Here is an 18257-nt window from a genome sequence, read left to right as displayed (position 1 = left end):
GCAGCAGCATCTATGGAGCGAAGGAAATAGGCAACGTTTCGGGCCGAAACCCTTCTTCAGACACTATTGAGGTAAGCCAAGGGCTAGGAGGATAATTTGAGTAACTTGGAGAAAGGAGGAAAATAATTATTAGAGGATTACACAAGCAAATTGAGAAGCAATGAACTACAGATGCTGGTTTAAACAAAACACTAAGTGCTGGCGTAGCTCAGTGGGTCAAGTGGCATCTCTGGAGAACATAACTAGTTCAGTTCAGGTCACCACCCTTCTTCCGACTCACAGCGGAGAGGTCAACCTGCCAGACCACAATGGCACCTCACTTGTCGGAGGGTTTCATAACAAGGTTGTCATTTGTTGCTGAGTGAGCGGATGGCTGTCCATTCAGAGGTGAGATTGGGGTGGTTAAGGGGTGCGGAGAACTTCAAGACGACTGATGTCGCACAGGTAGCTGGAAATAAGAATGTCCAATGAGGGTAGAAGGCCAGCAGGGGTATGAAGAAGAGTCCCAACCCTAAAAGTCACCAATCTATATTCTCCAGAAATGCTGCCTGACCCTCTGAGTTGCTCAAGCACCATGTGTCTTTTTTTAGTAAATCAGCAACTGCATCTCTTTGTTTCTACTTTCTAAGAATTTCATTGTTCCATTCCTAATGAATTAAAGTGGGTATCACTCAGCATTGACGTTGGATAGGCCACATCATTCACAAGACCAGATCGTTGAGTTCTGTTATAGGACCAGATTACGAAGGACATGGAGGAAGAGATTCAAAGAGACTATCAAAGCCTCCTTGAAAAAAAATTCTACATCCACTCTTGGGATGTTTAGCCCATGCCTGCTTGAAGTGGAGGAGAAGTGTTTGGAATGATAGAGAACTTTGAGCATAGAGAAAACAATAGACAGGAGGATCCAGCTACCATTTTGCCCCATCGGGAGCCTCAAGTCGCACGGTTATCTGGAGTTCCTACTTGGGCCTCATCAGTCACCTCAGTGCCCACAGAACCAAAGCTCACATACGCTTGTTTAAACTGTCTATAAAGATAAAGTGAATACATCATGGACGCTGGAATCTTGAATACAAAACAAACCAATGGAGTTAGTATTTTAGCTAAAACTAGCAGAGGATGGAGCATGGAAAGAATGAGACTCCATCAGTCTGAAGAAGGGGTCTGATCCAAAATGTCAGATTTGGATTCCAAAGACGCAGAGTTTCTCTGGCAGTTTGTCTTTATCTCGGGGAAATAAGTGTATGGGTGCAAAGGGGTCAAGAAATATATGGGAGTGGGAAGCATGGGAAGCTCTGCTCCAACCTTTCTAAATAACAGAGTAAGCTCAGAGGGGCCACCAGGTCCTGATCCAGGTTGAAATCTCATGCTATGAATGGGATAAAAAGCATACATATCAACAATTTGTTACCCGCTGTCAAAACCCACATTGGCAAAGGTATCAGGAGGCTATCACAAGAACTACACCCCAATAAGAACAAACACTACTGAAAGATATCACGTCATCTTAAAGAGCGGCCTTCTCCACAAGTACAACACAAGACCTTAAGATCTGCAAGTCTTTTTTATTGACTCTATTTGGAGCAAATGGGTTTACAAGCTCAAATATTGGCCATACGAATGGTATTCCCAAACCACAGAAATACATTTTACATTAGGTGACATTTAGTAAACAAGTCAGCAGAAGCAGATCCTAGCAGTGGTCATAGTTCAATAAAATTAACCTGGAGATCTAATGGTAGAATAAAACTGGGTTTATCATTTGCAACTTTTCCAATTGATATTGTTTTATAACTGTACAACAGCCCAAAATGGAAATTTTATGGCAGATGTTTTCCCAAGTTAACGTTTGTTGTAATAATGTATTTATGGAATATACATGCAATAAAATTCAAATCAAGGTTCTGAGATCTCTTGTTGAAACAAGGAGCTGCAGATGCTGGTGTACAAAAAAAAGACACAAAATGCTGGAGTAACTTAGCTGGTCAGGCAGCATTTCTGGAGAACGTGGATAGATGATGTTTCGAGTCAGGACTCTTCTTCAGGGTCCGAAGAAGGGTCTCGACCTGAAATATCTCCGATCCATGTTCTCCAGAGATACAGATTGACCCGTTGCGGTACTCCAGGTCTTTTTTCTGAGATCTCTTTAAGTTTTGGACTATATTTCCATGATGCTAACTGACATGGGGAAGGAAGCTGCAGAAACTTCATGTATTAATCAAACAGTAATCTTGAAACCTTAAAAGCACAATTGCTGGAGAAATCGCAAGCAGATTCGAGCCTTCTGGAAATGGTCAGTCAGGTTATCTTGTCTGGCATCTGCAGATACCTCAAAAAAATCACATCTGGCCACAAAGCACAGGATCTGGGGCAAAACCTCATCTGTGCTAGGCCTGTTAAAAGCTACAGCCATTGACACCTGCAATTTCTGCACAGGCAACGCAATAATAACAGCCTCTCCAAAAGCTCTTCATCGCTGGCCGCTGGGACATTGCTCGGGGCCTCTTGACACTAACAAGATCACAGATGGAAAATCATAAGCAATACTGGAACGCTGATGTGGTCCAAATTTTGTATCGTGACTTTTTGCAAAATGAATTCAATCCAAAGAAATCTGGAGAATTAGGAACTGAGGTCTGAGTGAGGAATAAACTAGGATTTCTGTCATTTAATCCCATCTAATCTCCATCACATCATTTTTTTTTGTTTCTTCTTAAAACTTATTATGCATCTTAAACTTTGCTTTGTCTCCAACATTATGCAGTTCCGATGAAAAGTTAACTCAATTTCTCTCTCCACAGACGCTCCCCAATCTGCCGAGTGTTTCCAACATGTTCTTATTTCTAAAGCTGCTCCAAACGTCTGGAGATTTACTCTTGAAAATGGAATAGCTAACGTGGTTTTCAAAGCATCTTCAAATCTTTTGAAAACAAGTGGCAACATATAAAGCTTTCAATTTACACAAACGACAATTTTGAACTATCTAGTTTAAAAAATAATTGTAGCATTCTTTTGTCAAAATTGTCTATTTTTTCATGTGCCATCTCTCATCTATTCAAGTGCTCTTATTACAAAAATAGGTTTTAGCATGTTCCTGAAGTACCATTCCATTGCTACAAAAAGTATTTATCTTCACTGTCAAACGGTAAACTCTTTTTACTCCTTTCATGCATAAACTGCCTTATGCAACAACAACAAAAAATCACCATTTACCCATTTAAGTCTCAAACAGGTTTCTTATAAAATGTACGGCCACTTTTCATTGCACTATCAATTTAATATGCATTATTCCATTTACTCAAATAACTAATTGTTGCTATTTTTGGTCTTTTTTGACAACCACTGCTAAAATCTGCCCACAATAAGCAAGACATTATCAAAGCAAAAACACAAGAATAGAAGGAAACCTAAAAATCTGAACCAAACTCCACAGAAGAGAGTTCTATTACTTCCGACTATATACATCTTTTCCAGATGATGCTGTTCCTTGTTCATTCAGGATCCCAAGAAATCTCAGGTTGAGGATCTTCAGCTGTTCATCCAGCTCCATGCGGACAATCCCATCCTCACCATCGATACTCAATAGCATGCCTGTAGCCTCCCGATCTTCACCCAGAATCACCTTCACCTGTGGGTAGACAAATGGTTACATAGGCAGCCAGCAAGTTCCTGTCTACATATCATCACTATACTGGTTGCCATCTTAAAATGACAGCTCAAATTAAGTTAATCTGCCCAGCAGAGCTTTCAATTTACAATGTTTACGATCAATTTATGGAGTGTTAGTGCCGGAAGAATAAAATCATAATTTCACATGTTTCCACTTCCAAATCAACTTGATTTGATGTAAATTTGATGCCAGGGGTCGACCTCGGAGCTCCAGCCATGGGTGCTTGCAGACTTAACAAGACCGATTTCAGGAACTCCAAGCAGCGGGGGTCTCGACGCGGGAGTTTTGATCGCCCCAAACCGGGAGTTTCGATCGCCCCAAAACGTGGGTTTCTACCGCTGGCTGCGGGAGCTTTGATCGCCACGACGGATGATTCGACTGCCTCGACCGTGGGAGATTAAAGAGGAAGAAGATTGGACTTTTTGGCGAGGAAAGCGAGGAATGTGGGGAATCCGCTGTGATGAATGTTATGTTATGTTATTTAAGAGCTTGCGATTTAAGAGCTTGTCCAGGTACATTTTATTCAGTCATTCGTAACTGTCACTGTATGTCATGTTGTTACTTGCGGGCAGAGCACCAAGGCAAATTCCTTGTATGTGAATACTTGGCCAATAAACTTACTTACTTACTTATTCCAGATTCTGGTCACTCTCTTGCATTAATATAACATTTCCTCAGAATCCCTCGAGTGCTCTACTAACTCGTCACCATAAAGCAAAGCCCTGTGGTTGTAGACCTCTCGTTATGGGGAAATATTTCTGTAGTTGTGTGTCTTTTGCTTTTTTTCCCCTTATGGCTGAATCGTAATTCACATCGCACTATACCTTCATTGGTACATGTGACAATAAAAGGCCTTTGAAACTGATCTAAATGGGGACTTGGTCAGCGTGGATGTGATGGGCCGAAGAGTCTTTTTGTGCGCTGCATGACCACATGCCTCTGACTCCAACCAATTGGCACTTACCTTATCATTTTTCACAGGGGTGACTGGTTCAAGGTGCTCGCTCGAGATGCTGACAACCTTGTCAGTGGACGATAAATACACAGAGCACAGCCCACCCTGTAGGGGTAAAATATATTCAAGCTTTCATCAAAGTCATCACACTCATTTCAGCAAATTCATTACAGTGAACATTCCCTTCCTCGACCACTTGAGTACGGCTCTTCACTGCTCGAGTCAATGAAGGTGGGTATATGGAACCAGCTGCCAGAGGATGGGTAAAATAACAGCATTTACAAGGCATGTGGATAGGAAAGGTTTGGAGGGATATGGACCAAACCCAGGCAATAGAGACTATCTCTGATGAGGCATCTTGGCCAGCAAGGACAAGTTGGGCTGAAGGGCCTGTTGCCACACTGTAAGGCTCTATGAACATTTAAACAATCTGGAAGAGCACTTGAAATGAAAATGCATAAAAGGTTACAGTCTAAGTGTTGGTAAAAGGGATTAGTATAAATGGTACTTGATGGTCAGCATGGATGTGATGGGTTGAAGGGCCTGCTCTTGTGCCGTATAAGACACTCTTGTGCTCCAAGACAACGACACAGAAGAGTACGTACCGACACACTGCGGATGACTCCCGTCTGCCCTACAACCTGTGCGTCCAGGTACGTGTCACGGACTTTCACCATGATATCTGTTGTTACCCAGTCGTTCGAGCCCTGATCAATATTGGAACCTGGTGTATGAGGATTGTATGCACCAGGAGATGGGGCTCCAGGTGTCATTGGACTGTACCCGACAGGGCTTGGACTTGGACTTGCCTGAAACACAAAACATACTATAAGAATACAAGTAGAAAAAACTCTATGTTATTTTCATGGAATTATTTTCTACCCTTCAAAACAATAATTTAACTGCATCAACCTTCAAGATAAAACTATTTATATAAAGCATTGAATTCTGTCTCATCATAGGTAGGCAACACAGCATGTGAGTTTTTCTCTTGGGTCTTTAAACATGTCCCTCAGTTCATTAAGCATTTAAGATGGAGGTACATAAATTGCTGGAATATCACGGAACTGAAGACTGCAGAGAACTGGTGCAACGGAGCACCAGAAGCCAGCATAGCTCATCCACGATCATACTGAATGACGGGGCAGGCTTGAGAGGCTTGGTGGGTTGATACTGCTACTATTCTTGTTTTCTTGTAGTGTTGGTTGCTCACAGCCAAGAGTGTGGCATAACGAATCCCTCAAATACTTAAGAGGGGAGGAAGAAAGTGGAGACTCAAATTGTTGTGTTCATTCAAGAGAGATTGATACATTTCTAGACATTCACGAAATTAAGGGTTATGGGGAAGTGCTGGTGGAAGATTAGCCATGACCTTAATAAATGGCAGAATAACATTAAAGGGACAAATGATTTACTCCTGCTCCTATTTCTTTCATACTCAATTGTCCCTGTAACATCCAAGTGCTGACAACGCTGTTACAGAATCCCAGCATCTGTACAATTAAGCTAACCCAACACAGTCAAAACTGTTCGGATTAGTAGACGTGCACAAAATGCACAAACGTTCTGACTCAAATTGTACCTGGTATGCCATGGGCGAAGGTGTTGGGTGATAGCTGGCTGGTGAGTGAGTATTCTGATAGCCCACAGGACTCGGTGCAACCTGGTGATAGCTCTGCGGACTGGGGCTGGGCTGATAAGATCCTTGAGGGGATGGAGCTGCATAGGGGGAGAATTGGTCGGTGTTATACCTGAAAAATAAATAGGTGATATATCTCATTAAATCATATGAACAACCTTTTCATACAAATGACAATCAGTACTATTTCAACTGAAATCATACTAAAATGACTTCCCCAATTCAACCATCAGCCCCTCGAAAGGGAGCTTGCTCATTAAAAAGCAGGAAATAATTATAGGGAGACACATAAAACCCATTATTCCTTCCTGCCTAATTTATTTAGTAAGCTTCCAGCTAACTGCCAGATGCTGGAATTTTGAGTAAAGCACAAAGTGCTGGAGTAACTCAGCTGGTCAAGCAGTATCTCTGGAGAACATGGATAGGTGACATTATGGATCGGGACCCTTCTTTAATGGAGGCACACATGGAAAATAATACTAGCATAGATCAATGGACAAATGGCCCGTTTCTCTGTTGTAAATTCTCCATGGTCTACTTCTGCATATGTTTTAATCTCAGTAGCACCTATAGATACATCCAGGGATATAAAGAGATAAAACATCCCATCTTTGAGACCAACACTATAGTTGATAATTCAATAATGAAATTTGCAGGTACTTACATTGCTGGTGTTCCAGGAGTTTGAGGGTTGTACTGAGGATTAACCTGTGGTGATGGAACATCTGTATAGCCTGGAGTCTGTGGGTTGGGTGTGCCACCGTATGCCTGCGGAGATGGCGTGGGTTCATCATCATAAGGGAAATCGTAATCTTCATCGTTCCTGCAAGAACAATTTAAAAAATATAATGGCTAGTTGCAGCAGTGGCAGAAAAGCAAACGAAATAAGCTGCATTTACAACAAATTAAAATGCACATGAAAAGATAAAATCAGGTACATGCAGTTCTGCTATAATGCTTGTATCTATAACACAAATTGGATTGAATACGATTGGTGAACACTGTCGTATTAATCAGGCCAAATTAATTATAACACAATTTCAATCAGGAACTAGAGAACCACTGTAGTTATTTGGCAAATTAACAAGCAGAAAAAAAGCTGTTTCCCTGCAACCTCCCTGCAGTAATCACGAAATCACCATGGTCTCTAAAGAACAGTCTGTCAGTTCATTGCTGGTGTCATTGAAATTGACAAGTAATTACTTATATTGATACCTGTGTAATGATACTCTATTAAATATTGTATCATACAGCCTTTAATATGTTAGCTTGCAGTAACAAAATGATAAATAAATATCGCAAATAAAATATTTTTTTAAATAATGCCATAAAAATATATCATTGCGAGTCTGAAACTCGTTTGTCCCCTTATGGGCCTGTCCAACTTAGGCGATTTTTTAGGCGACTACAAGTGACTAGGCTGTCCCCACATGGTTGCCGGGGTGTCGCCTGTATAGTCGTGAGTCGTCTCTTCAGTCGCCCAAAGAGTCGTTGCATCTTTCTGGTCGCCACTGGATTTTCAACATGTTGAAAATTTTTCGGAGACAGTTGGCGACAGTGGGTTTGACGCCAATGAGCGTAGCTTGACTTCTCCTGACGTAGGTGCTGTCGTAGTTGTCGCCAGGTTAACGTAGGTTGTCGTCAGGTTAATGTAGGTTTGTTGCCAGGTGACATAGGTTGTCGCTGGTGCTGACTGTTTTTTTTTGTTGTTAAAGTAATGATTCTATTTCAAATTTTATGTCGAAAGCGTGTTCAGTCGCCAGTTTTTCAGCGACCTGCTACGATAATGACAGTCGCCGGCAGTCGTCTAAAAATAGCCTGTGGGACAAACCCATTACCCCGTTTACCACATTTATGTGATTTTTTATAATACAAGATTTCGTAGGAATGCAATTATAGCAGAACTACCTGTAATTCAATTTGTACAGTTTTAATATTAATTTGTTTTGCAAGTCAAATTGCACGATGCCATTAAGGTTTCTGGAGCTGCTAACCTGGAGGGCGTGTTGGGATTGTTGGGATCCCAAGCACCGCTCTGTCCTGGTGTTCTGCTGCCATCGTGAACTGGTGTCTGGGAACCATAATGAGGGGTTCGACTCCCTAGGAAAAACAGAAAATTAGTCTGAGACAGCATGATCTTCAAGGACATTTTCTCTGCAGTTATTTTGGATTCTGTAGCTCTGAAGATTCTGCATCAATTCCAGCAAGAATACAATAAAGTGGTCAGAATGGAGCTCCTAGACAAATACCATTACAAAGTACAACCAAAGTGGAAGCCATTCAGCCTAGTGCATTGTTTTCTTGTCTTCCTTTGGGAATAGAGGAATGCACAGCCTGACCTGCCAGGCATGTCTTCATGCTCTGCATTTCACAGCACCCACATTCTTTCAGAACATAGAACAGTACATACAACACAGGAACAGGCCCTTCTGCCCACAGTGTGTGCTGAACGTAATGGCAAGGTACACTAATTTCAGCTGCCCGCACATAATTCATAACCCTCCACTCCCTGTGCCTATCGGACTTGAATGCCACTGTTATATCTGCCTCCACCACCACCTCCTATAGCACGATAATTGGACGGTTTTGCAGAGACAACATTGGAAGTAGCAGCTGGATCAAGTTTAAGAAGCCTCAAGGGGGGGGATGCTATCACTGCTGCATAACAACTTTGTGCTGGGTTTGAGGTTTGAACATTCAATCATTCGTTTCCTCATGCCTGAAACTTGACCCTAAGTCGGCCGGCATGTGACAATAAAGTATTCATTCATTCTTTGATGTAAACATGCAATAGGTGCTTGTGGGCTGTGAAATGTTATACACAGCTGCCATATCATCCATGGATTGCCTCAGAATGTAGAGACAAAGAATTGAAAATCCTGGTTTATACAAACGATAGACACAAAGTGCTGGAGTAACTCAACGAGTCAGACAGCATCTCCGGAGATAAAGGATTGGTTACGGTTCTGGTCGGAAACATTCTTCACACTCAATATGTTTCAGACTCAATATCTTTTTGAAAAGCCAAATCCCTAGTTAATGGTGACAAGTATTTACCACAATGCCCCATGGACAAGAATGGTTGGAAACCCCCAACTTACCATCGTGCAAGGGTGTTTGGGAGCCGTACATCGGTGTCCGTGATCCGGAGCCATATAGTGGCGTTTGGGACCCATACAGAGGAGTACGGCCATAAGCAGACGTCAAGCCACCCTTCTTCTTTGAGTCTCTGAGAATTCAAACAACAAATCATCATTTAATAGTTACTCAACAAATGCCATGAGAAATCATTGATTTCACTGCCTTTGGAATTAATGGTGATATTAAATATCAAAGTATATAAATAAATGGTAAAATATATAATTTGTATACACGCTGTACCTCAACCTTCCAGACCTTAGAAGATTGAGGGGGGATCTTATAGAAACTTACAACATTCTTAAGGGGTTGGACAGGCTAGATGCAGGAAGATTGTTCCCGATGTCGGGTAAGTCCAGAACAAGGGGTCACAGTTTGAGGATAAGGGGGAAGTCTTTTAGGACCAAAATGAGAAAATAAAAATTCACACAGAGAGTGGTGAATCTGTGGAATTCTCTGCCACAGAGGGTGGTTGAGGCCAGTTCATTGGCTATATTTAAGAGGGAGTTAGATGTGGCCCTTGTGGCTAAAGGGATCAGGGGTTATGGAGAGAAGGCAGGTACAGGATATTGAGTTGCCATGATCATATTGAATTGCGGTGCAGGCTCGAAGGGCCGAATGGCCTACTACTGCACCTATTTTCTATGTTTCTATCTCAGAATGGCCACAAAATGTCAGATTAGCCAAGATCAGTCTGAACAATTCTCAGTTATATACAAATTAGGAGCAGGAGAACTCGGACTACTCAACCTTGCTCTTTACTTTGCCAATACTCCTCAATCCTGTGAAATTCATTCTGTGTCTTGGATTAGTTTCACCAGCATATTACTCCAAGCAGTCACCCCCCATTTTGAGCCCATCAATGAGGATCAGCTAGCTATTCTAGTCTGTCCCATGGGGAGGACTCACATATAAACTACATGCTGGAGACGTACTCCAAGAACCACAGATGGTTGCACTCTCATTCCTGGCAAAATGAGGATTAGGATACAGCAAATTTGATTTAGTGCATTCCCATGTATATTGGGCTCACTCATTCATCTCACTCAATACTTTTATGACATTCTTTCAGAGACATCCCATACTTACACTGTAGTGAGACGCTGGCGATCGACAGAAATGGTCTGGCAGGTGGAATGAAGCTCAACTCGAGCTGTAGATTCTGTTGCATCCTTTACGACACCAATATAACCTGTGGAAACAAGGAGATTTGCTTGGAGCATTTGGTGGAGTATGGAATCGAGGTGCTGTGGTAAAAGTGAACTCAATGGACATCAAGGGGAAGAGACTCAAGTGGTTGCAGTCACACCCAGCACAAGATAGAGTATGTAGGAGGTCCACCATCTCAGCCCAGAAGATCACTGCAGGCGCTCCTCAGGGCAGAGTTATTAATGACCTCTTTTTATCCAAGAACAGAAGTGAGATTATTCATTTTAGACTTTAATTTAGCCATACAGCAAGGAAACGGGTCCTTCGGTCCACCGAGCCTGCGCCGACCAACAATCACCCCATACACTAGCACTATCCTACACACTAGTGACATTTTACAATTTTTACCAAAGCCAATTAACCTACAAACCTGCACGTCTTTGGAGCACTTTTCATTTCACTGCACATCTCGTATGTGTATGTGACGAATAAACTTGACTTGACTTGAGTGCGGGAGGAAACCGGAACACCCGGAGAAAGCTCACATGGTCACAGGGAGAACGTACAAACTCTGTACAGACAGCACCCGTAGTCAGGATCGAACCAGGGATCCTGGTGCTGCAAGGCAGCAACTCTACTGCTACACCACCGTACCACCCCCATATGACTGAACTGAACTTTCACTGATGTTCCATTCCATGCGCAGCTACGGTAAATCTAATCTACAGTCAGATCCAGTCCATATTCAGGTGTAGAGTGATACCTGGCAAATAACAATCAAACAACAAAACTACATGGTAATGAAAACTTCCAACAAAAAAACATCACCACTAACCCTTGAAACTCACATTACTACCACTCGAGGGGAAACAGATCTAGCCTCTCCAATCTATCATCACAGCTGAACCATTTGAGTTACATATTTTTATTCATCAACATCTTAACCCAAAGTGAAGTTTAGCCCCTTTGATCTGGTATTTTGTTGGTTTGATCAATTGTGTTTTATCATTAATGTTTTATTATTATTATTAATGTTTAGTGTTTTCTGAGTCATTCGTAACTGTCACTGTATGTCATGTTGTTACTTGTGAGTGGAGCATCAAGGCAAATTCCTTGTATGTGAATACTTGGCCAACAAAACTTACTTACTTATAAGGGTGGAAGAATTCTGTACCACATTCCGTTCCCAAAGAAAATTCAAGCCAATGGTCAAACTAAAGTTTCAAAACTGAGACTGGTGATTTTTGCTCAACGAGGGTACCAAAGATTGCAAACTCATTAGAAGATGGGAGAAGAAAAAGGTTCATGCACATCTTATCAAATGGCAGAATAGACCAAGAGGTTAAATAGCTAGCTACTATCTTATGGTAGACAAAAATGCTGGAGAAACTCAGCGGGTGAGGCAGCGAAGGAAATGGGCAACATATAGGGTCAAGAAGGGCCTCGACCCAAAACGTTGCCTATTTCCTTTGCTTCATAGATTCTGCCTCACCCGCAGAGTTTCTCCAGCATTTTTGTCTACCTTCGATTTTCCAGCATCTGCAGGTCCTTCTTGCTACTATCTTATGTTCATCTTTTCATGACAATTGCCTATACTGGTGCTCTGCAACAGGGATAGTATTATTCAACGAGTTAATAGAAAACAATTTATGCTTCATCCATTAAGATACAGTGCTGGCCTAGCAGTCAATGTGATCTTCAATTATCAACAAATATATTCGCTAATAATTATTCCAATTTTTATTCTGCAATTATTGAGTTGTTATTTTTTTGGTTTAAAAAATTGATGCACAATTTTAAAAAACTGACATGGGAGAGACACGCATTTGTCATTCAGAAACGGTTACTGTTCGCAGGTTTTGTGGTATACAATATATTGACCAGGCAGTGTTCACAAGTTGGTGTTATTTTAAGTCTCTGGTTCAGACATACCTTTATATGGTCCTTGCGAGATACGAACTGTCTGTCCGATCAAATCATTATCTCTGCGTCCTCGACCACGGCCCATTCCCCCTTGCCCTCCAAACCCACCACCGCCACCACCACCACCTCGAGGAGCTGCAGGACAAACAATTATTTGACTTGGCACAGTTGGAAATAAAAACTCTTTCGTATAATCACCCTATACGTCCAATGCAAACAAAACCACATTTACAGATGAAACGTCAGCATGGAAATAGGGTAAATACACGCTAGGCACGATACAATTGAAATAAAACAAAATTTGACTTCCAAGACATTTAAAATACGCGGTAATTTTTAATTTACATTTTACGCTAGTCCTGTGAAACCACCCACAACAATGTCCCTCAGATCATTGATTAGTAATTACGGGTTTCAGTGTCCAAACAGATTTATTTATTGATCTGCAATTAAATACCCCATTTCTGAACTGTCATAGCGTGTTTTAAACATGTTACTGGGTCATAATCGAGGTTCCTGGTTTATCAGCCCAATAGATTAACTGTTGAGCCGCCTTAACCCCAAATGTATGATTCTGATGGAAGCATACTCCTCAGGTAAGACAGGAAGAGAGCATAGTGCCTTGTCAGCTTATACGAACAGCGTATGTTGGACCAAAACAAGTTTAAGACCCTATGGTGACAATGTACACTCACCTCCGCCACTGGAGTGCATTGGACTGCTGATTCGGGGGCTCATCGGAGCAAAACCACCCACTGTGAAATTTGTAACGTCCCTTGGCTGTAATAGAAACAATGAATTTGATGAACTATACTAAAAAAAATGCTCGAAATCTATAAGAAAACATAAAATGCCGGAAGCATAGAGCACAAGGAAGCACGTTTGGCCCGAAATGTCGCCTGTTTTTCTCCAAACTATGCTGCTTCCAACGTTTTATGTTTTCTAGTGAACAATTGATCCATGTTGATTTTCGTGCAAGGTCAAGAGTAAGGTCCAGTTTAATGGAAGGTACACAAAAATGTTGGAGAAACTCAGTGGGTTCAGCAGCATCTAGGAGCGAAGGAAATAGGCAACGTTTTGGGCTGAAACCCTTCTTCAGACTGTAAATGGAATATGTTTTCACACCCACAGTAGGGGATTAAGAAAGTTTCAATCATGCCGGCTGTACAGAGTTTGAATCAAGACTGCTTTCTATACAGAGTTTGCACGTTCTCCCTGTGACCACGTGCATTTTCTCCATAAGGGGGGAAAGTTTAAAGGAGATTCACGAGTCCATTTTTTTTGGACACAGAGTTGTACGTGGCTTTTCAGCTCGCCTTAGGAAATATACGCTTGATATTTTAATTTGCTTACCTTTGCACCACCAGCAAGCACCAAGTGGCGAGTTTTGCAAACAAACATGCCACCGTTTTCCACCAACTTCTTACAATGTAGAAAGGCAAACCCACGATACAAGTGTCTAATTTCACCCTCACGGCCCTGAAAATTAATTTGGTTTGCAGGTTTACACACACATTCGGTTAAATACAATTTGCCCTATATTTTGGCCAAAGTTACAGATATCACTTGTAGAAACAGGGTGACTACATGAGCTCTGTGTGAGAATTAGTGAACTAAGCATGGCAGAAGTACAATATTTACAAAAAGAACACCAATAAAGTGTATAACATCCACAATAAATCCACTAGTATCCAAGAAAGATAAATTGAGAAAATTATTATTGAGATCGAAGATGAGAAAATTATCTCCAAATAAATTTAGTTTAGTTTCTGGTCACCTGTTTTGAAGTACAGTGAAAAGCATTTATTGGGTACTAACTAGTCAGCAGAAAGACTATACATGATTACAATCAAGCCATTTAGTGTACAGATACATGAGAAAGGGAACAATGAGAATAACGCTTAAGGAGATAAAGGGAAGAACGTTTAGTTTAGTGTATGATACTGTACCTCAGTGCATGTGACAATAAACTAAACTTTTAACCACCAACCATGGTGAGAATCAAACATTTATGGTGCCAAAATAAAGATGATCAATTGTTTCTTCAAGTTTGCACTAGAATGTTTTTCTGTATCTATGGTTCTGATGCTTTGTTCAGTATTGCTGCAAGTGGCTGTAAATTCTCACTTGGTATTAATTCTCACTTGGTATTAATTCAAACTGAATTGGATTTGCAAGGTTTACTGCAGCTTTTACACTTCCAGATCTCTGTTGGCTTTTCTATTATATTCAATTCAATTCAACTTTAATGTCATCGCACAAATACAAGTACCAGTACAACGAAATGCAGTTTTGCGTCAGTCCGTAGTGGTTGTACATAAAGGAAAAAAAAAATAGAAAGAGGGAAGATACGGAATAATCAGGAAATACAGAATAATTAAACAAAGGGGACAGAGGGACCGGAGAAATCTATCGTTGGGACTCCGAGTTCAGCAGTGTGATTGTGTTGTTGTAGAAGCTTTGATCTTGATCTTTGATCTTGAGTATGGATGTTGGATGAAGTTCCAGCTTCTACTTCATGTTCATTTGGCAAACCAGACACAGGGGTTCAACCGATAAAGCTGCTGCCTCACAGTGCCAACTATCCAGATACAATGGTGCTTTAAGTGTGGCACTTTCACATTCCCCTAGTGACCTTGTGGATTTTCTCCCACATCTCAAAGACGTCCAAGTTGGTCAGTTGATTGACCACTGCAAATTGACCCTAGTTTGTATGCGAGTGGTAGAATCTATGGGAATGGAGGTTGATGAGATGTGGGGAGAATTAAAAACGAGATTAATGTAGGATTTGTGTAAATGTGTGATTAATGGTCGCTGTGGACTGGGTAGGCAGAAAGGCCTCCGAGTGCTGTTTTGCTCTTTATCGAGAGTTCAAGAGACATTTAATATCACATGCACCTTTTTGGTGCAGTGAGATTTGAATTACTATACAGCCATACGAATAAAAACACAATACACGATATAATTAAACATAAAGATCCCCACACAGCAGAATCAACGTTTCCCACTGTGAGGGGATAACTTTATGAATCGGGATGAGTCAAGATCGTCCCGTCAACGGAGGGCTCGAGGCCCCCGACTGAGGAAGGACTTGAACTTTATTTCGCCTTCCATCACAGTGAGGAATGCGTAGGAGTCACTGTGGTGGATGTTCATGTCAAAATGTGTTTTTGAGTGTGTTGCTTTTAATTGTATGACTGACCTGGCCAGTGAACTTCCTCGTATGTTGCAAAACATACTTGGTGAATAAAATCCGATTCTGAACTATGACTCAACTATTTCAATGACTATTCTTGTAGTCCGACGGAAAAACCAGCAAAACTTACAGAGTGCGGTCCATCAATGACTTTGACGATGTCTTTCACATGAATATTATTTTGCTCAGAGTCCAGAGCCACAGCAAACCGATTGTCCTTTTTCCGGGTTATTGCCTGGTGTCGTACAGTAATAACCTTCCCATACATATTAAGAACCTGCAAAAGCCAAACATTGCATGACCAGAGAGCTTGTACTTCTCAGCCCATGTTTACGAGGTCCTAAACGACAGATTATTGGAGGAAGGAATGCCCGAGTCCCATCAACTTGCTATCAACTATGATACACAACAGGTACTTCAGAACAGTCAAGGCCATCAACAGTTCACCCCAAAGTGGAAATAGAATCAGACTTAACATTGTTAGAGATCAGTGTAATGGTATAAAATTGCAGATAAATTGGATTTACAGCCGGCTGCCAGGACTAAGAAAGAAATATCTGTGGGTGACAAGTAGAAATTACTTAGTCCAAGAAACAGCAATGGTTTTACTTTTAACAGCCAGTATTGTTGACTGCTTAAGAAATGTCTGCATTAAAATTCTCAGTCATAAAACAATAATTGAACTCTATAAATTATATATGTAGCATGCTTCTAAGATAGCCATTAACTAGTTAGCTATGCATTTAGATAATGCATCCTAAAAAAGCCAATTTCTATAGTCTAAAAGCCAATTGTCGTACCTGAAATGTCTCTCTCTCCAACCGGACAATGACGCCCATAGTCTGTGGATCGAGCTGCACCAATTCACCCCACTCATGCTGACCCCCTGCATCCACACCAGACGCCGTTTCCGAACACAGCTGCAAATCCCTCGGGAGCACTTTCAGCTGAAAAACAGTGGGATTGGATCGCTTGAATCTGTGCATCATAAAGCCATGTGACCATGCAAGCCACCTTGATGCACGAGGTGCCAATCATCTTACAGAAAAAAACAGGTGAGCATTGACCAGAGTCTGGGAAGCCGATGAGGTGTTGTGACTGATCGCTTGTGCTCCCAATAGGAAATTATTATGAAGACACCAAATTCCAGGATCACCTTGGATATTGCAGAGGAAGCAAAAAAAAAGTTGCAAGGCCCTTTACAACTTTGAGTGAATAGTGGTAACCTGGAGAGAATGCAATGGAGTATTTGATAGCCAGTTCCACTAAACCCAGGAACTGCCAGTAACTTAAGATTGTTTGGGATAGAGACAGAACTGGAACCAGGTAAAAGGCTTTTTATCAATTAGACAAAATTTGCCATCAGACAAGCAAGAGGTGATACTAACAAATGCAGGCTATGAAATTTTCAGTGAACATCATATTGCTCAACAATCCTGCAGCGATTAGTGAATAGTGCCATGAGATTCACCGTCAGCATCGGAAAACTGACCGACACACATGTACAGAAATAAATCTGAGCTTATGCAACCCTCCACTAAAATGACATAATATTCAAGTCAGTGAAAAAAGAAAAACAAAAAAGAAAGTGAGAAAATGGTATTTGGTTTCTTCTGGTGTCTTAATTATTCCGATTCATAACCCAGATTTTCCCTTCTCGGTACAATTCACATCCCAATCGTTTCCACACATGTTAACATTTGACTTAAGAAATGCTTCTGAAAATAGTTACAACTTTGTTAATTCATACCAATTGCCTCCACTGTGACCAATAAAACATGCTTCAAATTCAATTTTTTAGATGATTATTACTCAATTGCCAAGATTTGATGACAGGTTACCATCCATCCCTTGCATTGTAATGCTGAATCCCAGCATGGCTGCCCAAGCCTTTCATTTCCAATGTGACACAGAGTAATAATGCCATTTTGGAAAGGCTGAGCATGAAACTGCATTCTCCTCCACATTTCGCTTGACCATCCCTACATGGATTGGTTTTGCTAAGTCCTCATATGGTCATAGGGTCACAAGTTCCATTCCTACTTGTCCAGTTGTCAAAGTCAATTTTATTCGTCACATGCACCCAAAGGTGCAGTGAAATGAATTTGCCAGCAGCGATACACTTAAAAAGAACACACAATAAGATTTAGCACAAACATCCACCACAGCATTCTTCACTGTGGTGGAAGGCACAAAGTTCAGTCAGTCCTCCTCCTGTCTTCACCCGTAGTCGGGGCAATAAACCCTCCATGGTAGCCGCCACGGAAGGCCCCATGTACAGGCCCTCTCGCCGGGATCATCCAAACTCCGACGTCGGGATGGTCGAACACGCTTGGAGTGCCCGAATTGGCACTTTCTTACCGGAGCTTCAGGATGTTATAGGCTGCAGGCCAGCGGTCTGAGCTTTTCTCTGGCGATCCCCGGCAAGGGATCCCAGACTCCGGACGTTAAGTCCAAGCCACGTCCGCAGCTAGAAGCTCCGCAGACCATAGCCGCGTGATGTCAAAGTCACCAGGCCAGTGATCAGAGCACTCCTCTCTGGATTCTGTTCCTATGCCTCCTGCAGTGTTATTACATGGCCATT

At 41.6% G+C, this 18257-nt stretch overlaps 1 protein-coding gene across 3 annotated transcripts in view; it reads right to left on the bottom strand.

Annotated features, from left to right (window-relative positions):
* Nucleotides 1-1548: 1548 nt before the first annotated feature.
* The window catches only part of supt5h (SPT5 homolog, DSIF elongation factor subunit), a 46065-nt gene continuing 29356 nt past the window's right edge, over nucleotides 1549-18257 (bottom strand). For all 3 annotated transcript variants that reach the window (XM_055663780.1, XM_055663782.1, XM_055663781.1), the window contains 13 exons: nucleotides 16474-16620; nucleotides 15804-15950; nucleotides 13831-13956; nucleotides 13173-13257; nucleotides 12487-12612; nucleotides 10495-10597; nucleotides 9369-9496; nucleotides 8262-8367; nucleotides 6932-7090; nucleotides 6211-6379; nucleotides 5234-5437; nucleotides 4638-4733; nucleotides 1549-3631 (listed from right to left, as the gene is read on the bottom strand). In XM_055663780.1, the coding sequence (XP_055519755.1) occupies nucleotides 3449-3631; nucleotides 4638-4733; nucleotides 5234-5437; nucleotides 6211-6379; nucleotides 6932-7090; nucleotides 8262-8367; nucleotides 9369-9496; nucleotides 10495-10597; nucleotides 12487-12612; nucleotides 13173-13257; nucleotides 13831-13956; nucleotides 15804-15950; nucleotides 16474-16620 (1779 nt within the window). In that variant the 3' untranslated portion in view covers nucleotides 1549-3448. The remainder of the gene's footprint in view (nucleotides 3632-4637; nucleotides 4734-5233; nucleotides 5438-6210; nucleotides 6380-6931; nucleotides 7091-8261; nucleotides 8368-9368; nucleotides 9497-10494; nucleotides 10598-12486; nucleotides 12613-13172; nucleotides 13258-13830; nucleotides 13957-15803; nucleotides 15951-16473; nucleotides 16621-18257) is intronic.

The sequence above is a fragment of the Leucoraja erinacea genome, chromosome 38 (assembly GCF_028641065.1).
Source record: "Leucoraja erinacea ecotype New England chromosome 38, Leri_hhj_1, whole genome shotgun sequence".
NCBI classification, from domain to species: domain Eukaryota; kingdom Metazoa; phylum Chordata; class Chondrichthyes; order Rajiformes; family Rajidae; genus Leucoraja; species Leucoraja erinaceus.
This window is presented reverse-complemented; position numbering and strand designations above follow the sequence as displayed.